The sequence below is a fragment of the Meriones unguiculatus genome, chromosome 8, assembly GCF_030254825.1.
Source record: "Meriones unguiculatus strain TT.TT164.6M chromosome 8, Bangor_MerUng_6.1, whole genome shotgun sequence".
Taxonomy (NCBI): Eukaryota; Metazoa; Chordata; class Mammalia; order Rodentia; family Muridae; genus Meriones; species Meriones unguiculatus.
In genome coordinates this window covers 62,026,375-62,052,255 of record NC_083356.1, presented here as the reverse complement: position 1 = coordinate 62,052,255, position 25,881 = coordinate 62,026,375, and the positions used below count along the sequence as shown (strand labels likewise).

The 25,881-nt window shown below is 37.7% G+C and overlaps 1 protein-coding gene across 27 annotated transcripts in view; it reads left to right on the top strand.

Annotated features, from left to right (window-relative positions):
• Rims2 (regulating synaptic membrane exocytosis 2) overlaps window positions 1-25,881 on the top strand; it is a 522,675-nt gene that overhangs the window by 69,956 nt on the left and 426,838 nt on the right. For 14 of the 27 annotated variants that reach the window (XM_060389531.1, XM_060389564.1, XM_060389541.1 and 11 more), the window contains exons 2-3: window positions 11,618-11,650; window positions 12,049-12,135. The exons of the other annotated variants lie outside the window; for them this stretch is intronic. In XM_060389531.1, the coding sequence (XP_060245514.1) occupies window positions 11,618-11,650; window positions 12,049-12,135 (120 nt within the window). The remainder of the gene's footprint in view (window positions 1-11,617; window positions 11,651-12,048; window positions 12,136-25,881) is intronic. 27 annotated transcript variants of the gene reach the window in all.

Sequence of the window (25,881 nt, the reverse complement as noted above, 5' to 3'; positions counted from 1 at the left end):
GCACACAGTAAACATTTTTGACTATGCTGCTTAGCAACAGAATGTTCTATATCAAACATTGTGAAAAGTGATTATACTATTAGAGGCCAACAGCTTTAATTATGAAATAATCAAGTATACTGTTTATGTTAGGCGAGATTATTTGCTAGTTGTATATTGAGTAGCCAAGTTATGGAGACCTTAAATAAATAAGCTTATAAAAACAAATCTGTTTGGGAAGTTTCAAAGTGTTCTCAAGCTTTGTATATTTAATTTAATATGAAAAAAAGCAACTTGTTAGTTATATAATACAGTTTATATATTTATGTATATCTCACATAATTTTTTAAAAATTTGATTCATTAGATATATTTTTAATAAAAACATTAGAAATAGCCTAATATGTAAAGCTTTTCTGCAGAATTTATTTTATTTACTAGTTAAAAATTCATTGTTTTAAAATTATGTATCTGTGTGGGTGTCTGTGAGTAGGTGTGTGTACATGTGAGTGCAGATGGCCATAAAGGAGAGGGTCCTGGATCCGTTAGAGGTGGAGGTGTAAGTGGCTATAAGCCACCTGATGTGGGTGCTAGGAACCAAACTCAGGGCTCTGCAAGAGCAGTATGTGCTTTTAACCACTGAGCCTTTCCTGTAGCCCCAGAATTTTTCTATTTGATTTACCTTCCTTAGGATATGGAAGGTATTTTGAAGGTAAGACTTATTACCTCTAATGGACATAGGACTAAAAAAAAAATAAGGTTTTAATAAAGTCATTATGTGTCAGGATGCTTGAAGCCAAAGAAGTATTTTGTAAATAATTAAGGAATAGAAATCAAAGTATCTATGTATGTTCAAAGAGAATCACTGATTTCCTGCTCAGATGCAGGGTTTTTTTTTTTTTGTTTTTGTTTTTTCGCCTAAGCATGCCACCTCAAATGCTGAAGCATCATAGTCTCAAGACCAGTTACAAGACCAGTTGTCTCAAGCCATAGAGTGGCATGTCTACTCCATTCTAGCCAGGAGTAATAAGAAGGCATAAAAACTATTTTCCTGTTTTGCAAATTCTACTAGAGTTCAAGCTACTTAAGAACAGAGTCTGTCTTGTTTGTACGGCTCCTTGATATTTAACACAGAATGCTGTACCATAGTTAGTGTTCAACTAACATCTACTGAATACTTGAGTGTTTGACTGAATGTACTGAAAATTGTTGCTTATGATATTGCAAATTCCTGTTTCAGTCTCGATTGTTAGTTATCACTTCCTTCATGAACTTGACCCTGAAGTTTATTTGTTCCTATTGTCCACCACATTAAACCCTTTTTATATACTGTATTTTATAATCTTCCAACTCTTTCCACTTCTCTGTAAGCCCCATGAAAGTAGGCATGGTGCTCATCTTGGTTTCAGTACAATCCTTGTGCCTGTATAGATGATCCACATGTTTAGTAAATAGATATGAAAAGAATTTGTGAATTGATGGCTGATGAAGATGTTGTGGACAGAAGCTAGAAGGAAGCTTCTGTTGCTTCTGTTGAATGATTGCTTGCTCCTAGGAAGTGGTTCAATATATGCGAATTCACAGTATGTAGCAACTTTATGCAACATAGAATGTTCCATAACTTATCTATATTTTTATTTTTAGAGAGAAGGAAGAACAATTTTTGGTTGGTTGCATTCATAGATACAGCTTCATGAACCGAATGTTTAAATAATGACTCTGGACCCTTTGTATTCAAATTTTAAAGGGTTAAGAATGTTTAAGGTTCATATGGATAGACTCATGAATTTGGGAAGAAAACCACTGAGGGTAAGGAGAGGTTAGAGATCTGAGTAGTTGCTTCTTTGTAGGCTTAGATATGGTGTAGATCAATAGGAAAAATTTATAATTTTGCGTACTTAGAAGGTAGGTTATTCTTGAAGGGTTGTGGACTATCTCAGTATAAGAAACATGATCCCTGTCAACCTTAGTGGGTCTTAACCCAGCCCTCTAACTAGCATGACATTTATTTATGGTATAATCTTAGAGAAGAAATGAGGACTTTCTCCTCTCACCCTGCATCTCATTAGAAAATCAATCTATCTTCCTTCCCTTCCTTAGTCCCTCCCTCTCTCCATTCCTTTTTTCTTCCATCCCTCTTTATTTTCTGTTATTGTGAGAATAACATGGAGGGTTTTGTTGTGTTTGTTGCTCCTATTTCTGCTCAACTGTTCTCCTATTGATAATTTCCTCCTTCCTTCCTACCTTTCCTCTCTCCCTCAATTCAGTCATGCATACTAGGTATGTTAGTTACTTTTCTATTACTGTGACAAACCACCAGGACCGAGGAAACTTTATAAAGCACAATATTTAATTGGATATATGGTTTTAGAAAATTAAAGTCCATGATGGCAGAGCAAAGGCATCTGTGCAGGAATGGCTGAATGCTCACATCTTGATCCATGCTTGTGTAGGAAGCAGAGAGAACTCACTGGGAATGGCTGAGTCTTTTGAAATCTGAAAGACTGTCCCTAATGACCTTCTCTAACAAAGTCTGTGGGGCCATTCTCATTCAGACCATCACACTAGGTTATTTTTCTAATCCTGAGCTGCACATTTCAAAACACATAGTTGTACATTATTGGGCTGTAGGGAATGTGTTCCTATATATATATATATATATTTTTTTTTTTCTGAATAATTCTTTGGATTCTTAACCTATTTTGTCATGACCATCATGATCAGCACCATGATCCCCCTCTTCCTCCTCATTTAACTTATGTGTTACTTCAATAATAAATCAGTTGATTAAGGACAATTTTTGACTTTCAGTTTTTTTTTTGGTATTTTTGATGCTTTGTAAGTTTTATGAAATATTTAATTATCTAATTGAATTTGTTTATAAACTTGATTTATTATTAAAATTATTTAACTGTAAGTACTACTTTATCTCAGCACCACTTAATTTAGGTCTGTGTCAACTAAGGTTACAGCAAATCAATACTATATAGGCCTTTCTTTGTGGTGCATTTGAATAATTTAAATTAGCTTGTAAATGACTGATTCTGATGAATTCATATGTTCCTTCAGTGTGAACTTAAATTTTTTATGTAATTAATTCTTGTTTGTAAAAACTCAAAAAACAAAAACAAAAAAGGAAAATATCTTTTTCCTTTTATATTGGAAAATATCTTATTTAATAATTTTTAAGTACATAGCTTAATTATTTTGCAATTGGTACCTATTTGGTAATAGGTTTTATATTACTAATTTTTTTGAATTCCACTGGAATAATTTTTACTACAAAAATAGGAAAGGTAAAAAGGTAAATTTCACTTAATATGAATTTAAAAAGATTGAATTTTTATGTATATGTGTATGATTTATATGTGTATATAGATAATGTGTATGTATAGGATGTGTATGGATATGATGTATCTGTATATGCATATGGATATGTATATGATATGTATATGATGTATATCTATAAGTATTCATATCTGATGTATATATGTATATGATGTATACATATATGTATGTGATGATTATGTACATGTATGTATATGCTGTGTCTGTGTGGGTTTATGTGTTCCATGTGTATATCTTTGGAGGCCTAGATTCCTGGGACCGTAGTTACAGGCTGTTGTGATCTACATGATCCAGGTGCTGGGAACCAAAGTCAGGTTTTCTGCAAGAGCAGTTTTACATGCTAAGTGTTTTTCCATGTCTTGTAATATGAATCTTAGTACTTTTTTCATGAAGAGCATAGTTTCTTCCTAAACACAGTTGAATGCATGAAGTGTTAAAGAAACTAAGGAGCCATTATAAAATAATGAGGCCATGCTCTTTGATCATCTCCCCTTGAGGGAAGAGCAGGCCACAGAAGATGACAATGCAACCACTCCTGATGAGATCTGATAGACTAAGATCAGAAGGAAGGAGAGGAAGACCTCACCTATCAGTGGACTTGGGGAGGGGCATATGTGAAGAAGGGGGAGGGAGGGCGGGATCAGGAGGGGAGGAGGGAGGGGCTTATGGGGGGATACAAAGTGAATAAAGTGTAAAAAAGTAATAATAATTTAAAAAATGTAAAAAAAATAATGAGACCAATATTAAATTAAATTATAAATATGAGAGTGGAAAAATCGAACAGATAAGGAATGTATATTCTCAACTGAGCATTCTAATAAAAACAGGGCAAAATTTTTGGTAGGAAAGGAGTGCTCCTTAGCAGAGCACTAAGAAACAATGACTATATATGCTTTTGGCTGCAGTGAGTCTCAGCTGCATTTGAAGTTGTACCTCTCTTGTGGCCTCAGAACACATGACAGGACATGTCATGCCTTTTGTTCTCATGCACAAGGCTGCCCAATGCCCCCAGGCTGTTTGCATTCTGGCAGTGCACATTGATTTGCTGCTGACCATGTTTCCTTTTGTGTGCTGTTTCTGCTTTCCCTTCTGGCTCTGGCTCTGCTTAGCCCCTTGTTTCAGGTTCTACTTGTTTTGCTGGCTTTGGTCGTGTTTATCTTCCAGGATTTGCTTCCTTTGTCAGCCCAATAGGTCCCTTTCCTCTTGCCTCCCTGTCTACTTAATGTTCATTTTCTTTTTTTGTGTGTGTTCAATATTACTTCCCTTCTGGTTTTAATAAAGATTCTCTTCTGTAATGCTTAACTTACAGAACTGTGGTGACTTAGAACACAATAACCTGCCATATCTATATGTGTGTATAAGAGTGATTATAAAGGCGCTTCATATGATTTGAACATTTTAAAATGCCAGCCTGTTCTTCTCTAAACCCTAGGAATATTCTGAATACCACGAAGAACACGAAGAGCGTGACGATTGCCTAAAGCTTTAAACAATAACTTAGTTCTTACAGATTGTTTTTTAAACTAAGGGTCATGAAATCAATTTAGTAGTACTAAAAACTAGCAATTAAGAAAAGCGATGATGCTGGGCAGTGGTGGTACACACCTTTAATCCCAGCACTTTGGAGACAGAGGCAGGTGGATCTTTGGAGTTCTAAGCCAGCAGAGTGAGTTCAAGGACAGCCAGGGCCACACAGAGAAACCCTGTCCTGAAAAACAAACAAGAATAACCCCTATGAAGTAAAATATAACAATGTTACTGTGTATTTCACTTAGTATTATTTAATAGAATTTCATTTTATGTGTACCCATTAGTGCAAATGCTGCATACAAAATGTATTGCTTACTATGGGCTAAAAAAGAGAATTCTATAGAACAGAGGTATCTAATCTTCTGGTGTCTGTGGATCACATTAGATAAGAACCATCTTGGGGCTGGTGCAATGGTTTAAGAGTTAAGAGCATGGGCTGCTCTTCCAAATCACATGCAGGCAAAGCCCTCGTAAACATAAAATGCAAACAAACATTTTGTAAAAATAGAGATTAAATAATTGTTTTGGGCCACTGATTAAATACAGACACAATGAAAGCTGCTGAACAAAAATAATGCCTGAGTATATTTTTTATGTTTTCTAACACAGAAGAGTTCCACAAAAGAATCCTAATTATCTAGTGCTTGATTCAGAGAGTCTTAATAAAACAACAACAACAACAAAAGAAAAACAGTGGCCAGGTGTGCTGGCATATGTCTGTGATCCCAGCACTCTGGAGGCAGAGGCTCGTGGATCTCTGTGAGTTGGAGGCCAGCCTACTCTGCATAGTATGTTTCAGGATAGCTGTGGCTATGTAAAAAGTCCCTGTCTCAAAAAATATATTTTTTAGACCAGGTCTTGTGTAGTTGTTCTGGAAATCATTATGTCGGATGGCCCTGGACTTCTCACCCTCCTGCTGATACCTCCTGAGTGCTGGGACTGTACATGGTCACCATCATGCTTGGCATAGATAGTGCACACCAAACCTAGAGTTTCAGGTATTATGCTAGACAAATACCCTTCCAGCTGAACTATATCCCTGCTCGAATAGTGCTCTTGTGTGTGTCTGTATGTGTTCATCTGTGTAGGTGTGTGTACAGGCCCAATGTCATCCTTAGGTCTTGACTGAGGAGCCTTCTATCTTATTTTTTGAGACAGGATCTCTCATTGAGACCTGGGACTTGCTGTTTGTGCTAGGCTGGCTGCTGGTGAGCTCTTGGGATCCTCTAATTTCTGCTTCCCAAGTGTTGGGGTTAAAGTAAATATGCCTCAGTGGGCATGCTGGAGCTGGAAATCAGGTATCAGGTTACAGTAGAGCACTTCACCAGCGGAGCTGTCACAGTCCATTTGGAGATGTTTAAAATCATCAAGTTAGTCTCAACTGTAGTCATTCAGAAATACAATGAACACATTTGAGTAATAAACACTGACTTTTTTAATTTTTTCTACTATAGAGGTAAATGATACAAGGACAACATAAAAACAATTGTGATGTTTGATATTCTATTTGAGACTTTGTTTTTGCATCAGGATCTGGATTGATAGACTTGGTTGCAGTTCTCAGTGAGTTCTCAAGTTGTTCATTCTATACTTTGGTTCTAAATTTACTCGTAGTGTGCTTCATTCTTGCAAATAGTTGTTCACAAATGTGGATACTGCCAGAAGATGACAGAATTGTGATTGTGAAGCAAGGGATATTTGTTTCTGGGAGATAGGTCTTATAAATGTCTAGTAAAGAGACATAAATAACATTTTTTTCAAGTTAAATATCAGATTGAAACCCTGTTCACTCTGTTTGAAGACTGGCAGGTGTCAAAATTATGTCAAGTAAAGATAGAGTAGAAAATATACTAAAATATTTTTCTGAAAAGTTTGAAATCTGTTTCAAAATATTGGATCAGACTGAAAAGGCTACATAATTTCACTGTTCACAGGATTATGTTTACCAAACATGTCAAAATGCATAAAGCTATCTTCCTTAATTTGAGTTTACCATAATTTCAGTCTCATTTGTGATACGTTGAGATTTGAAACTTTGTAAGTTGATTTTCACCTGAAAGATACATGTTTAACTCCTTTAAATGAGTAGTTGAATCCATGAAAAATACTATATCTCTAAGTCAGTTTTCACTGGCAAGTTATGGCACAAATTTTGTTTTTGATACTACAAACAAGTTGACAGAATTGTAAATGAAAAACTCTTTTTAACAGTGTGCCTGGATTTAGCCATCTTACTTTAGAAAAGTTAATGATGTCCTCATAGTCAACGTGAACACTTTTTAGGAATTGCTAATAATGGTAATGATTTAATTCCTTTGTTGCTGTGAAACTTCCTTGATGATTTGCATGATGTAATTTATTATTATTATTATTTGGTTTTTTAGACAGAGGTTTTGTTTTGTTTCTGTGTAGCCCTGGCTGTCCTGGACTCACTGGGTATACCAGACTCGTCTTGCACTTAGAGATATCTACCGGCCTCTGCCTCCCCTGAGTGCTGGGATTACAGGCGTGCACCACCACACTTGGCAATGTTATTCATTTTTAATGCTTTTGTATATATGGTTTTGATACAATATGTAATAATACTTCATTAAATGTGAGTTTTGTGAAGCAGTTCCATCACCTATTAATTTTATAGGTACCTGTTTTATATGTGTTATCACAATTATTAACTGTGCTGGTTCTTTTTCCTCTTTTCTTTTTTTTTGTGAAGTTGAAATAAGCTAGGATCATCTGGAATGAGGGCATCTCAGTTGAAGAATTGCCTCCATCACATTAGCCTATAGGCAAGTCTGTGAGTCCATTTTCATGGTTAATGACCTCAGTGGGAAGACCCACGTCTGGAGCCATCCCTCTGCAGGTGGTCCTGGGTTGTGTAAGAAAGCAGGCTGAGCAAGCCCTGAGGAACAAGCCAGGAAGCAGCAGCCCTCCCTCACCAAGGCCTCTGCTGTAGTTCTGCCTCCGGTACCTGTTGTGCCTTGAGTTCTGACCACCCATTGAGCTAGACTGACACCTGTGAGATAAGGCAGACCCTTTCCTCCCTGACCACCCATTGAGCTGGGCTGAGACCTGTGAGATAAGGCAGACCCTTTCTTCCCTGACCACCCATTGAGCTGGACTGAGACCTGTGGGATGATGCAGACCCTTTCCTCCCCAGGTTCCTTCTGGGCAGGGTGTTTAACAGCGCTGAAAGCAAACTAGGATCATAGTTGCATAGGTATGCTGACAGGGGACAAGAGCGCCACTTTCACACTGTTGTGCCCAAATCGCGCTACCCCAACAGACCACCACCAGGAGCCGAGTCTGTTGCAAACCACATGAGGATCTTTTTATTAGAAATTACAAGCTGCAGCTCGGGCTCACCCCCCCACCCCCCCCACCCCTCCACCCCCCCACCCCTCCACCCCCCCACCCCTCCACCCCCCCACCGAAGTGGTAAGAGCCCAGAGCCCTGTGCCCAGGTTAGTTGGGTGATTTAAAAATTTTGGTCCCTCTCAGCATGCCCAAGGCAGGGGCAATTCCTGCCTGGCAAATATCTATTGGTCAAAATGCTACATTTTGAATTGACTGGCTATAGGAAGGTCCCCAGACCATTAATGATCTGGTGCCCTCCTTAGGCGGAATGGGCCAGTTTCCTAGCAACTATCTCTAGTGAGTGGGGAAAGAATGCAGTACAGCAGGTTCTTCCCCTCAGGGCATTACTGGACTTCACCCTGCTAGTTCAGGCTTTAAACTTTAATAATAGCTGATTTTTAATCTTTTGGTCTCTTAACACATTTTTTTCCACATAATTTCTTAACTTAGTTGTGCTGTTTTTTCTTTAGAGTGAATGCTTAGTTAGGAACAGTGAGGCCATTGCTTATATAGACATTATCACAATAACAGGGGTCCTTGAGGTGATGTCCTAACAGTCCTTCCCTTCCTTTTCCTAATCCTATTCTTTGATTTATTACACATGGGTCCTTTTGGTGACTTGTCTTCACTTGCATTTATGTGCTCCTCTGCTGTTTTTGGGGGGTGACTGTAGTATGTAATATAATGACTTTATAGTAGTCCCAGTGTTATTTGGAATGAAGACACCTGTTTCCTTTGCTTTCCTTCATCCCAGTCAGTTTCAGAGATAGCCACACTATCCTGAATAGGAAAAGTGTAGTTTTACAGTTCTGTAGTAATAAGGGTATTAATATTTAAATAATTAATTGAGGAAATTAGCATCAGAAAAGAGTGAGTCAAGAAAGAATGAGGGGGAAAGCGTATGGGTCAGATTGAGAAACAGAGAAAACCTTGCTGAGCAGGTGTAGTAACAGAAAGGACAAGCATAAAAGCCTTTTCATCCAAGATAGAAGCTAAACACAACTGTACAATTAAAGTACGTAGTAGAAAATATAAAAAAGCAATAAAATGAAAGAGAAGGTATTTAGTATTTCTTTCTAATTGGGGTGGTATGGTTTGCCTGTTTTCTTGTATTGATTTTTGCATTATTCTCTTTAGGTGGGGTGGAACCTGCTTGTTTCAGTAATTCAAATAAGTTAATGTGTCTTTCCCAGTTAGAAGGATTTCCTGGGTAAGAGGTTTACTTTCAGCCAGAATTTCCCAGTCTGAGTTCCTTCTTCTCATCTGCCGTTTACAACCTTCTGGGTGTTTTGGGGTCACACGTAGGCCTTTCTACAGTTGGGGCCATGAGGGAGCATGGAAGGCTGGCCTGCTGGTGTTACATTGTGGTTGGGAGGTCTCTTCCTGGGGTAGCCCTGAGAGACTGCCACAATTTCTGCAGAGCAGTTTCCACACTCCCCTGCAGTGTGCCCAGGCAATGTCACAGTGTGCTGCCTTTCGCAGCACTTGTCTCTCATTTCCACAGCTTGCTAGGCTCTGGCTGACTCTCCGTGTGGAACCCTGCTTAAGAACCCAGACTGCCATTCTGACAGTCTGCTCTCCTAGCTCCCAGTGACCTTTTCCATAGCGTTTTGTTTAATGTCAGCTGGCTGTGTTGCTGACCCTGACACTGCCATCATGTCGAAGAGGCTGCTTACGGTATGGAGGATGGGAAGCACAGAGGGAGAGAGAGAGCAGGCCTGTGCTCGTGGGCTCTCTCTTCTTTTCTTCCTCTGTGCCCTCTGTGTGCTGTATGGTTTTGTTCACAGTCAGGGTAGTCTTCCACCTTTTGTAAAGTGTCTCTGGCATGCTCTCACAGAAACCTCCTGAGATGGGCCTCCCCGATTTAGTAGTGCTGCTGAATTCAGTTCAGTTGATATGATGAACCATTACACACCATAACACTAACAAACTTGATTTAAAGAGAAGATTCAACTTACATGATTGATGGAATTTTGTACTGAAAAATTCCAGGCTTTTGTGTAAATTTTAGTTACCAATTTTTGGTCTTTGGAGAAAATAGATGCATTTCTTAAGACAGTTCTTAGCCATTAATACAAAGTCCAGTTTTACCAGTCTTCACTACCCTGTGTAAGATCCTTCTCAGTCTTTTCTTAAATAGTCAGTCTTCTTACATTTTCATACCTACTGCTGTATGTATATTGGTCTGTTCTCTTCATTTCCTGAAAATTGTGAAAAGACTATGCAGATCTAAGTCTATGCAGTGAATAGCTTGACTTTAATAACGTGACAGTTACTAATACAGACAGTTAATAATCCCAAGGGTGAGTCACTAAGGGAGCCACACGCAGTGGGAGGGTTGTTGAGCATGTCTGGTTACTCACGTCATGTCCACTAAGAACTCTCTGTTTATGAATCAGTTCCTGACTGGTGTTCTGATTATATAAAATCATACCTCAGAAATAACTTTTATTTTTATTTTTGGATGACTGTTGTACCCTGCAAAATTGAACGTGAAGCACTTAATTTGATTGCAGTTACCTACACAGTATTTGTTTAAATTAACTTTCATTATTTTATAGTTATATGAAGAATTTATGTTTACATGACTTTGAAGTGTAATATATACAGTATTTAATTAGTAATGTTAGTTTATGAAAGATTGACTATATTAGCCTCTCTACATACTGTTATCTTCTGTTTTAGGCATAAATAAATTGATTTGTAAAGTGTTCAAAATTCACTCACAAAATTCCATGTTTTATTTTAAAACATGCCTTTAATTTATTTAAAAACCAAACTAAAAAAAAGTCAAATAGAAATTATATATTTATAGTTACTAGTACTGTATTTACTATGGTACCTTAAAATAAAAATGAAAAAAAATTGTTACTAAAACATTGCCTTAAAGAGTAATAGAGTTAGCCAGGCGGTGGTGGCACACACCTTTAATCCCAGCATGCAGAAGGCAGAGGCAGGTAGATCTCTGTGTGTTCAAGGCCAGCCCTGTCTGCAGAGTGAGCTCTAGGGCAGCCAGGGCTACAGAGAGAAACCTTGCCTCACTGTCTCAAAAGAGAGAGAGAGAGAGAGAGAGAGAGAGAGAGAGAGAGAGAGAGAGAGAGAGTTGTGGAAGAACAGTTTATTCTGGACTGAGGATGTTGGTCAGTAGAACTGTGACTGCTGAGCAGTGTATGGCCCTTTGCTCAGTCCCTAGCACTACAAACAAAACAAAACAAAAACTAATGAGCCAGCTTAGCTTTCTCCCCTTTGTATAAAAATGACTGAAATGCTCAGTTCTTTGTGGTGCAGTACTAAATTTTTCTGTGTAATTATCTTAATTTTCATGTCCATTATATATAACCACAAATATATAGGTAGAAATTGCTGCTTAGTTCAGTGCACTCAGTTGTGCAAACTTACTTTTTTAGGATCAAAGAAGAACCCAAACCACAGCTGACACAGTAAGTAAATGTTCTCTGAGTGCAGTAGAGCTGACTTCTTACCTCTGCTTTCTGCACTTGGATGGTATTAGCTGCCACTAATACTGGATAGGCTGCAGCTAGTGTGTCTTCTGCTTTCTGACTCTGGCTTGTAAGACAGCTGCCTGCAGCTTCTTACTTCATCCACATAGTGACTGGATGTAGGATTTTGCTGCCTGCTTGTGGACTAGTTAAGTGTTCAATTAATTTCCCTACTTTCTGATTGCCTGGTGATACTTGGAGCGCATATTTTCATTGGCTGTAGCTTTTGTGCTTGTGTGTGTGTGTTTTTAATTTACTATTATTTGAATAAAAAAACATTGAATCCACATTGTTATTATTTTGTTTTTTTCAGTCACATTATTTGCTTATTTAAACAGGTGGTTTCCCTTTAGTGGGATCACTGAACTGGTAAATAACGTTCTTCAGCCCCAGCAAAAACAACAAAATGAAAAGGAGCCCCAGACGTAAGTAAGCTGATCTATATAGACTAAATATTATCTGTTATACGTAGTGTATTGAAGAGTATGAATTAAAATTCTGCCCTTGGAATGATATGTTGCAGGGAGGAAAACTGTTAGGTTAAAGTTCAGTATTTCTGCTGTAAGTTATTTCAAAAAGGATAACTTAGAGGTTGATGGAAAGGAATAGGTGATTTCCCTCACTTAATATGACTATGTGGCCATATATCCTCAGAAAAAAATATATTTCTCCAATAGTATAGTATATTCTAGAGTATCTCCAAACAGAAAACTACAGGACAGTAAGTGCTATCAACGCCTAAATTTGTTTAGTCAAATAGTTTGGATAAGTAGTTTTAAGAAAGGTTAAATAAATTCATTTATTGTAATAATTATCAGAACCTAAATATAATCATATTTATAATACTGTTCACTAAACTTATTTGACCATCAAATCATGCTTTCACCTAATACTTTATTAGATTATAAAACATAATTGGGGAAAAAAGCAATATATTCTTATGATGTCTTGAAACATTAAAAAGTTAGATTCTGTTTCATTTAGTTATTAAGAGATTTTAAAACATTTTAAAGAAGTTGTTCACAGGTTATTTATTCCTAAGACAAAAGTGAAATAAGTCACTTGAGCTTAGAACCTGACTCAAATTTATTATAAAATATTCAGGGAAGTGTGAAATGTCTTCCCATGCACATGGGAGGAGAGGGACCCTCTGTAGTAGCATCTAGTTATATAATTAGTTCACATTTGATTTTCATTTATTTTTGATGGAAATTTGCCGAATAAATAGCTAATGCAGTAAGGAAGACTCTAAGATTAGTCCCTATTTCAGCGCTTTCCTACAAAAATGCTGTAAGGGTTTGAATTGAAATTTGTTTATTTAAGGCCAAACCTTAGGGATAATATTGTAATGAAAATTCAAACCAAGAAGTATATTGTTAATTATGCATTTTCTTTTTTTTCTCAACACTGATGACAGTAGTGATAAAGGATCTTTTTTTACAGGCTGTGAACTTCCTGGTGTTGACTGGCCATGGTTAAAACATTTGAACTGCAGTTGTGAAATGGTGCCAGTAGTTACTGCACATAGATAGTACAGGTCCAGCATAGTTTTTATTTTGCATAATCTAAAATTGATGCACCTGTGTAGTACTTGAGAGCTATCAGAAAATCCTTGTGGTTCAATGTAGGAATAAATAAGTTCCACAACTAATATGTTGTTTATTTAGAAAGTGCTATTTCTGTCATGGTACATGCCTATAATCCCAGCAGTCAGGAAATTGCAGTAGGGTGATGTGGCATAGAGCATAGCAAGATCTTCTCTCGATAAAAATAAAAGTATGAAAGTGCTAATTACTATTTATGCAAAGAATACATTTAATGAGAGATGCACAAAAGTGGAAAGTATACAGCTCATTGACTCTTTATACGGTAAATGTATCTGGAAATGGGTATCAAAGTCTAGAAGCTAAAGCTATTACCAGCTTTCTATGACCTCATGCTCCTTTCCCAGTGACACTGCCTCCCTTCCATGAGGTGAGGGTAACTTGTATCCTGACCTACATATCCACTGCTTTCTACAAAGCATCATTATTTTTGTCTATTTTTATTTAGGCTACACAAATCAACCATATGACACACACACACACACACACACACACACACACACACACACAGAGAGAGGGGGGGGGGGAGAGAGAGAGAGAGATTCTATTGTGTCTGTCGTATTTTCCAGAAGATATTTGTGAGATACATCAATATGATTTCAAGGAGCTGTATTTCATTTATTCTCTTTACTGATATCTTAGTAGGTTTTATTTTATTTATCCATTTTAGTCTGAAATACTTTATTTCTCCTCTTTTGGCTGTTAGTGGTAGTGCTACCTTATACATTCTGATGACATTATTATTTTTCCAGTTACTCTGGAGGATCATTTTATAGTTATTTGTAAAAGTAAGTACTTTAGCTAACTAAAAATGCTTTCAAATGTTAAAGTTGCTTGCTGTGTCTGGGTGTTTATCTCCATTTTCTCACTGATTTACTTGTTAACACTACATGTGCCATTTACTGAACATACTGTAACACTTGAGGATTTGGTGACTCTGCATCTGGCCTAGAAGGAGGGAAAAGGAATTTCAAGCAAAGAAGCACCACAGAGGACTGATATGACTTATCTGGTGTCACTTCCCTGCCTTTATGAACTAATTTAAGCTTTAGAGTTTTCACTGCTCTAGAGGTAGTGGGACATGGAGGAATGGGACCAATAAATGACATGGACTAGAGTCTCATGAAAAGCCAACTCTCTTTATTGCATCAGACAGTTTGTACTCTTAGGGCTAAAAGAAACCACATGAGCAAAGTGAGCAATCACAAGGACAAGCTGCCTGTAGAAAAACATGATTTTCCATGGAGGCGTTCAAACAAATAACAATAACCACTGGTAGTGAGTAATCTGAAGTAAACTTACTCCTGTCCGCTACACCTGGGAGAAGCATGAAAGCACATCCCAAGAGCCATTTCATGTTTTGAAGAAAGTGAGCTCATGAGACTTTTGCTTTCTCATAAGCACTCAGAGTTCTCACACAACTCCATTCTTAGGGACTGTGTTCTGACAATCATTATGTCAATCATGATTAAGTGTAATCAAGTCATAGAAATTTCTAGAAATGTAAACAGTGTCATTCGAGCTTTCTTTCTCTTTAGACACTTGGTGTATTATCTAGGTGGCTGGACATGAAAGCATTTCACTCCCTAATACCTCCTTTTTCATTAATACTCCCACCCCCCCACCCCCCCACCCCCCCACCCTGGCACTAGTGTTTTGAGACAGGGTTTTTCTGTGTATCCTTGACTGTCCTGGAACTCACTCTGTAGACTAGGCTGTCCTTGAACTCACAGAGGTCTGCCTGCCTCTGTCCCAAACGCTGGGATTAAAGGCTTGTGCCACCACCAACCAGCTCCTTAATACTGTTTTAAAGAAACATTTTCCAGTTAGAGGTTGCGGACCTGTGCCCTGTGCTCACAGAGGTCTTAGAATGAGGTTTCTGTTTAGCTCTGTTTTTAAGATTCAAAATTGAGTTTGTGAAATAATTTCCTTAGAGAACCTGTGAACACACTTTTCCTTTAGAGTCAAGAAGGATTATATGTGTATTGAAGATTAAGCTGTCCTCATTGTAAAAAGCGAAAGTATTTTTTACTTATTTTTAATTTTCAACTTCTGATTTTAAGATTATTTCATCTATTTAGGATAAATCCTTCTAAAGCTTTGTATCTAATGATTATAGACACATTTTTTGTGAGCTTGACTTCGATTATTTTTTAGATATTATGATAACATACTAGAACAGAGAAGCAGCTGGGTATGCTGATTTACTCCTATAATCCTAGCACTTGGGAGGCTGAGGCAAGAGAACCATGAAATTGAAGATAGGGGTCTCCAACAACACCCCCCCCAATAAAAAATATAAAACAAACAAACAAACAAAAAAACCCAAACCACACCTAAAACCAAGAGCTGGAGAAGCAAGGTCTTTGTGTGAGAGGTTTTTAAGAGAAAAGAGGATCTATGAGATTGTATCTCTTAGTAATACCCAACTACAACAATAAAATCTTGTCCTCATGACAGCCCAAATATGCACTGAACAAGGACAACACCAGTGAACTGGCTGGGTGGATGGGGAATGCCCATGAAGCCTCACCCCCACACAAAGAGCTGCAGGCACCTGAGGAGAGCCAGGAGTGGGAGAGGTGGGCCTTACCAGGGAAGAGCACAGTTGGGTGTTCAGTGCCAGATGGTTAACAACAAGTAATGTACAGGCTGAAAACATTATATGTAGGACTACATATGCACATATGCACACATATATGCAATAACAATAACAAGGTATGTTGCATATATACATACATGCAATAACAATTAGTGAAAAAAGGGCCATGAATTTGAACACAGAAGAGTATATGGGAGAATTTGGAGGGAGGAAAGGGAAGGGAGGAATGTACTGACATTATAATCTCAAAAATACAATTAAGACAAGGAAAGCATAATATTAGTAGAGAACTTTGTTACTCTTGATATAAGTAGATTTTTTTGTTTCAAAAAATTAAAAAAAAATTTTTTAGAGACAGGCTTTCTCTGTGTAGCCTTTGCTGTCCTGGACTCACTTTGTAGATCAGGCTGGCCTCAAACTCACAGAGATCGGCCTGCCTCTTCCTCCTTGAGTGCTGGGATTATAGGGGTATGCCACTATGCCTGGCTGTTTTTTTTTTTTTTTTTGACAGTTTCATATGGTATATTTTGATCATATTCTTTCTCTTCCTCCAACTCTTCCCGGATTCTTCCTCTTTACCAAGTTGGTTTTTTTTCCTTTCTTAAAAAATGCAAAACGACAAAAACTAAACCAACACACAGACACACAGACACACACACACACAAACACACAGGCATGCAATCCATTTTGTTATCATTAGCTACTCCTTGGCATGGGGCCAGCATTGAGTTTGGTTGATATACCCAGTGTCATTCCACTTTGGGGGAAAAACCCTTGTTTTCCCCCTCCCAGCAGCTATCAGTTACAAATAGCTTCTTGGCTAGAGATGGGACTTTATGCCCACTTCTCTTCTATGCTCTGTGCCAGCATTTTTGTCTGACTTGAACTTAAGCAAATTCTTTTTTTTAATTAAATTTTTATTTTTATTTTTTATTTTTAATTACAGTTTATTCACTTTGTATCCCAGCTGTAGCCCCCTCTCATTCCCTCCCAATCTCACCCTCCCTCCCTCATCTCCTTCCTGCCCCTCTCTAAGTCCACTGATATGGGAGGTCCTCCTCCCCTTCCATCTGACCCTAGCTTATCAGGTCTCATCAGGACTGGCTGCAATGTCCTCCTCTGAGGACTGGTAAGGCTGCTCCTCCCACGGAGGAGGTAGTCAAAGAGCCAGCCACTGAGTTCATGTCAGAAATAGTCCCTGTTCCCATTACAATGGAACCCACTTGTATACTGAGCTGCCGTGGCTATGTCTGAGCAGGGGTTCTAGGTTATATCCATGCTTGATCCTTGGTTGGAGAATCAGTCTCAGAAAAGACCCCTGTGGCCAGATATATTTGGTCCTTGTGGAGCTCCTGTCCTCTCCAGGTCTTACTAACTCCCCCTTCTTTCATATGATTCAGCATCTGCTTTGGTACACTGCTAGGTAGAGTCTTTGAGAGGCCTTCTATGGTAGGTTCCTGTCCTGTTTTGTGCTTGATAAATGCTTAGCAGAGGTAATAGGTGTGTGTGTGTGTGTGTGTGTGTGTGTGTGTGTGTGTGCGTGCGTGTGCGTGCGTGCGTGCGCGTGCGTCTGTCTGTCTGTCTGTCTGTGTCTCTTCCAAGTGCTGGGATTAAAGGTGTGTGCTTTCACTGCCTGGCATGCACACACATTTTTTAAAATTGAAAGAAATTTAAAATATTTTTAGTTTATGTCTTTTCCAATTTGCAAGAAGACCCAGACCTCCCTATCACCTGGTGAACTTAAGCAATTCTTGTGCATGTTTTTATAGTCTCAGAATTCATATATGCATCAACTTAGTTGTATCTGAAAAACATTGTTTTTATGATGTATTCTACTACCTCTGGTTCTTGCAACTTTTGGGTCCCCTATTCTGCATAGATCTTTGAGCCTTGAGGAGAGGGTTATGATAAAGACAACCCACTTAGGCCCAATTGTTCCAAAGTTTCTCACTCTCTACATATTGCCCGGTTGTGGGTTTCTATGCTAATTACTGTTTATAGCAAGAAACTTTTCTGATGAGGTTCAAGTGATGCATCGATCAATAGGTATTACATGTCATTAGGAGTTCTTTTCTTATTATGTCCATTTAGCAGAATAATAATGGTAGGTTTTCCTTTGGTGTCCTTGGCTATCTGGTCTCTGGTTCTTGGCCATGTTAGCATTGCCAGGTGTGGGTTCTATGTCATGAAGTGTGCCTTAAATCTGATAAAAAGGAGAGGCTGGTTACTCCTACAGCATTGGTGTCACTATTGCCTGAGTGACTGTCTTTTAGAGACAGGCTCTATTTTGGGCCACAGGTTTGTAGCTGCATGGGACTGATGATTAATTTTCTCCTCTAGCATTAATATAATATATTATTATATATTATTATATATATTATATATAATAATATATATTATTATATATTATATTATTATATTATATATTATTATATTATATTATTATATTATATTATTATTATATTATAGTATAATATATTATATTATTATATTATTATTATTATATATAATATATATTATTATATAATATATATAATATAATATATAATACCTTCTAGCATTATTACTTGAGTCAGTGCAAGTGAAACTTCCAGTTGACCATCAGCTCAATTTCTTCATGTTTAATGACATAAGTATGTGCCATCTTCACCAATAGGGTCTTACCCTCAGGGTGTGGAGGTCAACCAATATCATTGGCAGTGGCCTATACTGTATAGGAGGAGTCTATAGGACCCCTTTGGCCAACAACTCAAGAAGATGTAACCCATTCATGATAACTAGGTAGCATCTGATGTCAAGTTGGGGTATGGTTTGTTTGGTGGGTGTTTGGGCCTTTGTTATTTCTTACCCCAATCTGTCAGTTTGTGTGGAGCAGCTGAATGTTACTTGGTTTTTAGTCTTGGGACCATTTTGGGTTTCAGGGTTTAGACTCTGTTTCCAGATTGGCATAGTAGATAGGGTGGCTGATGTTGTAGTTGGAACTCTGGGTTCAGACTTGAATTAGTCCCGTATAGGCGGAGCGGGAGGGCTAAGTGGTAGGTCAGCAGACAGAACAAGTGTACTGACCCTGGGAATCTCTTAAGCAGGGTTCTGTTTTGCTCCATATGTCCCAGGTCTTGGGCCTAAGTGGTTGATGTCTACTGATAGCAGTGGAATAGGGAAACTAACTTTGGGGATTCCTCCTAGCAGTTTCCATGTAACTTTGGGCTTATACTCCAAGCAATCCCAGAATGGTGCAGTGCAAAGCGTTCATGACAGGATGGATGTGGATATGTGCAAATACAGATATGGACACGTATATATGCATTCTCTGCTGCCTTTCTAGCTCCTGCTCTTCTGTTTTATTGTTTCCAGATGTACATGTTATTCTAAATGCACATTCTCTCAACCTCCTGAATTTTTATCTACCTTTGTATTTTGCATAGGAAAAACTCCAGGTTGAGATTTATCCCTGTTTCTAAGAAAAAGGTGCTTAAGAAAAGATCTTTCTAAGAAAAATATGTTTAAAATGTTTATTTTCTGTGAAATCATGCTAATACTGTCTACAGTTAATGTCAGTGTTCTAGAGCCAGATTTTCTTACACTTTCTTTCAAAGGTGTTTCAATTGATTTATACCTTGTTTACACAGTAGGCTCACTATCAATATATCTGTCAATACTATGTCAATACCTAGGTTATGTTCAGGTTTATATGTTTTACTCCATGTACTAAATAGGTTACATACAATGCTATTTATCATTAATTCAAACATTCAGTAAGTATTTATTGAAGAATTGGCAATGGGACATAGTCACTGAGGTAGAATTGAAAGCTAAAACAGAACCCTTATGGTTTTTTTTGTATGACATAGTAGGGGTTAATCAGAAAGTCATGTAATAATCAAAAAGTGTGGTTGTGATAAATGCAATTATGTTGTTATGCTTTGAAAAATGTAATGGAGAGATCTGACCTAATTGTTGAAGCTAAGAAATACATTTCTAAGGAAGTAATATTGAGGTGCTCGAAGAACACTGAAGGTGAGAATAGGAAGTATCATGATTTTGTTAGTTTTATGGAGTTGTTTGGGAACATTCTTTTACTTTTTTCTGTAACTACATAATAGAACATGAAAATATAGTTTCTCGGAAAATTAAAGTCTATAGATACCATCTTAAAATAAATTAGGAAGGAACTCTTTTAAAATGAAATATACATTGGTGCATAGACTTCCTTGTAATTGATTATAAATTAAAGCAGAAGATTTTGAGCTAAAATGTTGGGGGATCAGCAATATGTGGAATCACAAAGGGAGGAGGACAGTGTTCAGCTGTCCTAAAACTAATCTGTAAATATAATGCCATACCAGAAACAAGCCCACTATCATTTTCAAAGAAGTGGATAAAAGCTCTGCAGCATTTTATGGAAGGAAATTTACCAACAGTCAAATCATATTTTTACCTCATTTCAAAAAAGTTACAAAGCTAGATGACTGGTGTGACAAAACAACATGACTAAGGCAACTCATAAAAGAAGGCATTTAATTGGGCTTACAGTTTCAGAGGGTTACAGTACATGATGGCCATGGCAGCAGCTGATACCTCACATCTTGATTCATAAGCAAGAGGCAGACAATGCACTGAGGATAGCAGCATGCTTTTGAAACCTCAAATCCTACCCTGTGACATAGCTCCTCCAAAAAAGTCACATTTAATCCTTCCTAAACAGTTCCATCGGCTGGGGACCAAGTATTCAAATGTATGAGCCTGTGGAGGGAAACCACACCAAAGTACTGTATATCTGGGATATATAGTTTTTTTTCTCTCTCTTCAAGTCATTTCTATAATACAGAATAGGTGTTCTAATTTGAGTCTTTATAAATTGATCTAGCAAAGAGCTGTTTTTTATTTTGAGCTTGAAGAAAAGTGTCACATTTACTAGATAGAAACAACCTAATGGAGGAAGCATTTATTTTGGTTCATGGTTTCAGATGGTTTAGTCCTTGGTTGCCTGGATCATTCCTCACTTGAGGAAAACATAGCAGTGGGAGCATTTGGCAGAGGTTATTTATCTCATGGTAGATAGATATTGTAGGGTTTGTGGGAAAGGGAGTGAGAGAAGGGAAGGAGGAAGGGCCCAGAAAGAAGATACTCTCAATAACCTCCCTAATGCTGCAACCCTTTAGTAAGGTTCCTAGTGTTGTGGAGACCTCAACCATAAAATTTCTTTGTTGCTACTTCACAAGTGTAGCAACTTATGCTACTGTTATGAATTGTAATGTAAATGTCTGATATACAGGAGACCTGATATGTGACACCAAAGAGGGTTGTGATCTCACCTGAGAACCGCTGCTTTAGGATCTACTCCTAATCACCAGGATCCTTTAGCTATGCCCTACTTTACAACATTTTGATAACCTCTACAAATATTTCATTAGCTAAAGACCAAGCTTAGGATCAGGGCAAGATTCTTTTGGTAAATACTTCATATCCCAATTATAACAAAAACACATCATTTAAAAATTACCTCACCTTACACCCATCAGAATGGCAAAGATGAAAAACTCAAGTGACAGCACATGCTGGAGAGGCTGTGGAGAAAGGGGAACCCTCTTCCACTGCTGGTGGGAATGTAAACTTGTACAAACACTCTGGAAATCAATCTGGTGCTTTCTCAGACAACTAGGAACAGCACTTCCTCAAGATCCAGCCATACCACTCCTAGGCCTATATCCAAAAGAGGCTCAAGTACACAATAAGGACATTTGCTCAACCATGTTTGTAGCAGCTTTATTTGTAATAGCCAGAAGCTGGAAACAGCCCAGATGCCCCTCAACTGAAGAATGGATGCAGAAATTGTGGTCCATCTACACAATGGAATATTACTCTGCAATGAAAAATAAGGAAATCATGAAATTTGCAGGTAAATGGTGGGACCTGGAAAGGATCATCCTGAGTGAGCTGTCCCAGAAGCAGAGGGACATACACTCATATAGACGTATAACATAGGATAAACCTACTAAAATCTGTACATCTAAAGAAACTAATCAAGAGAGAGGACCCTGACTAAAACGCTCAATTCCCATCCCGAAAGGCAAAGAGGATGGAAAACAGGAAACAACCTAGGAACCTGCCACAGAAGGCCTCTGAAAGACTATCAAAGCAGACGCTGAGACTTATGGCCAACTGTTGGGCAGAGGTGCATGGAATCTTATGTAAGAAGTGGGAAATAGTAAGATCTGGAGAGGACAGGAACTCCACAAGGAGAGCAACAGAACCAAAAAATTTGACCACAGGGGTCTTCCCAGAGACTCATACTCCAACCAAGTATCATGCATGGAGATAACCTAGCACCCCTGCACAGATGTAGCCCATGGCAGTTTAGTGTCCAAGTGGGTTCCATAGTAATGGGAAGAGGGACTGCCTCTGACATAATCTGATTGGCCTGCTCTTTGATCACCTCCCCCTGAATGGGGAGCAGCCTTACCAGGCCACAGAAGAAGACAATGCAGCCCCTCCTGATGAGATCTGATAGACTAAGTCCCCTATCAGTGGACTTGGGGAGGGGCATGTGTGAAGAAGAAGGAGGGAAGGTGGGATTGGGAGGGGAGGAGGAAGGAGCTTATGGGGTGATACAAAGTGAATAAAGTGTAATTAGTAAAAGTTAAAATAAAAACAAAAAAGCAAACAAAAAAAACCTACCTCAAAAATAATTCAAAATTTGGATACCTGTATCTATAAAGATTTTATATTTGTTGGATCTGTGAAAAGGGGTGTAAATAAATATAACATTAGTTTTAAAATATGAAAAGGTATGACTTTATAATGGAAGGCTTTTGAAGTTTTAATGAACAGCCCTTCACAGATGACTTTTGAAGTAGTAGTATACATGGTTAGTTTGTGGAGAGCTCAAAAATACAGCAAGTGAGGACAGGTGGTGGTGGAGCAGGCCTTTAGTCTCGGAAGGCAGAGGCAGGCAGATCTCTGTGAGGTTGAGGCCAGCCTGCTCTACAGAGCAAGTTACAAGACAGCCAGGCTGACACAGAGAGACCTTGTCTTGAAAAACAACAAAGCAAAACGAAACAACACCAACACATGTATAAAATAACAACAATAAAACTATGAGGCTGGGGCTAAGATTTTCAGGAATAGCAGTAAATATAAATGTAAAAGTTCTGTTAAATCACAGAGAAAAAAATTTTCTGTGGAAAATACTAAATTTAATGAGTTCTTTATTGATGAAAGTTGGTATAGAACATAATCCAGATTAGAAAGCTTTTATGAAATAATAAAAATAGCAACACTTACTATTGTATATATCTTAAACTTTGTAAAATAGTTCTTGATAGAACATTGTATCTCTGACTGCTGTATGCATTCTAGGGGTTTAATAAATATAGACTGTATATAAAGTTTCAGTGGACTGCATACCCGATGATTTATTTGCATATTATTTATGGCTGGCTTCATGTCCCGGTGAGGAATTGAGAAATGGTGACTAAGACTCTGTGGTCCACAATGCCTAAAATATTATGCAGCTCTTTGCAGAAAGGTGTGGTGACTTTTGATCTGCCTTTCCAGAAAGTTATATGTTCAAATTTATGTATTTAAGATGTGTAGGAGCTTCCATTGTATTTCCGGTTTGGTTTTGACAGTGGTGCTTTGGAGTAGGGGTAGGCACCATTACCAGTGAACTGTAGTACAGTGCCGTCTGTGTGAGTGTGGAGTGTGATATGCGATAGGCTGATATCACAATTTGGTGGAAGAGGGCTTAACTACTTAATAAATGGTGATGGTGAAATAGAATGCTTATATAAAGATCATTGAAATTAAATCTGCATCACATCATATAAAAATAAACTTCAGATGGCTTAAAAGCTTAACTGAGGTAAATTATAAGGCTATTTAGAAGATACTGGAGGATTTGTTTTGTTACCAACACAGCTAAGTGCACACACATATGTTTGTGTGCACATACATGTGTCTACACACATACACACACACACAGACCAGTAAAATCACAATGATAAAGGAAGAAATTGATATATTGACTACTTCATAGTACAAAATTTGGTAAAAGATACGAGTAAGTGCTTGATGTGAGTGACAGTCTGTTTAAATGAGTTTCATGAGAAACCAGGACACTGTAACTTTTTTTTTTTGGGGGGGGTGTCTCATGGTCTAGTGCTGTGACTCAGGTATGATTTCAGGTTGCTGAGTCATTCTCCTGTTAGGCATGATAGCACATACATACAATCCTATCTCTTGTGAGTCTGACTAGGAAGCTCTTGAGTTCTAGGCTATCTTGGCATACATAGATAGGTAGGTAGGTAAATAGGTACCTAGGTATATATGAAGGTAGGTAGGTAGGTAGGTAGGTAGGTAGGTAGATAGATAGATAGATACATAGAGGAATATGGATCTAAGGCAGATGGGATGCATTATGATATGTGTAAAGAATTAAAAGCATGTCAGGATTTCTTTAGGAGGAAGCAAAAATAGTGTAAAACTTGGGATTAAAGGTGTGGATTTGTTTCTTTTACAGTTGCATGTCACTTAACACTGGGGAATACATTATGAGAAATATATGATTAGATGATTTTTATCACTCTGCAAATATCTTACAGTATAATTACACTAACCTGAACAGTATAGTCTACTGTATACCTAGGCTATATTATAATTTCATGAAATTACCATCGTATGTGCAGCTTACTATATTGGTTGAAGCATCATCATTTGGCATATGAATGTAGATTCTAGCCCTTGTAGGTCATTGTAAGAGATTTCCTCTTTATAGCAATGAACAATGAGTTAACAATCAACATGTTAGTCCATTTTCATATATTTGTGAATTTTCCAAAATGTATCATATTGTTTTATGTTTTATATTTTATAATCAAAACACTTTGATGTGGTTCCAGTTTTCTGAAGTTTGCTGAGATTTATTATGTAGTTTTCCATGGGGTTTTCCTGCAGCATTGTGCATGCATACTCTTGAGTTGACTGTGTATTGTTTCTTTTGTACAGAATAGAAATACTATCTATTTTGTGCCATTCGACCTAGAGTACACTATGCATTCTGCACTATACATTTGACAGTAGGCTAACAGAGTCCATTACTTATTTCCCTTTTCATTAGCGATCTCGTAATACTTGTCTTATGTATTTTGCTGCTTCAGTGTGTGTGTGTACCTATGTAGAATTGACATACATTCTTGATGAATTTATTATCAGAGAAAAACTTTCTTTGTATCCTTTTACAGTTTTATCCATAGGCGTTTATCACATATAAGGTATATTTGATATCTTTGCTTTGTGGCTTTCCACTTGCATGGAATATGATCTCAACTTCACTTTTAGTCTCTGTATCTTACAGGAAGCCTACAGTTCAATCTTTTTTTTTTCCTTTTAAGGAAATCTTTCATTTCGTTTGATAAAAGAACATTATCTGTTATAATCATTTGTTCAAGAATGACATCATTCATGAACCTATTTAAATATATTCTTTATATATTCTTTCCCAAATGTGATTATTCTCAAATTCATGTCATTCTGAATCTGTTTTATCTCTTGCAGTAGATTATTTATTCTCTGTTTTCATCTCTTTGTGCTATGTCTTTGAGTTACGTTTATACCTTGAAGTGGATGTACCCTTTCCATCAGGCTGTTGGTATTTTGAGTTGAAACATCAAGCAATGAAGAATTCAAATAGATGTGGATTTTGATATTTTTATCATTGTCTTTAGTGCAGTATGGTCAGAAAATTCTTTAGAGGATTTAGCCAGCAGTTTGTGGCTGCTTTTGTGTGCACTTATAGTGGATGCTGGGGTACTACCAATTGCGTAAGTGCTTTGCTGTCCTCCCAAGCACTCCTCCATGTGAGAATCGCATATATCTTTCCCCGTGCACTCGTATCTTCGTATATCTTAATGAGCTTTAATGCTCATTCCTTGTTGATTGCCTTGTAGGGAAATAGGTGTTCTCTG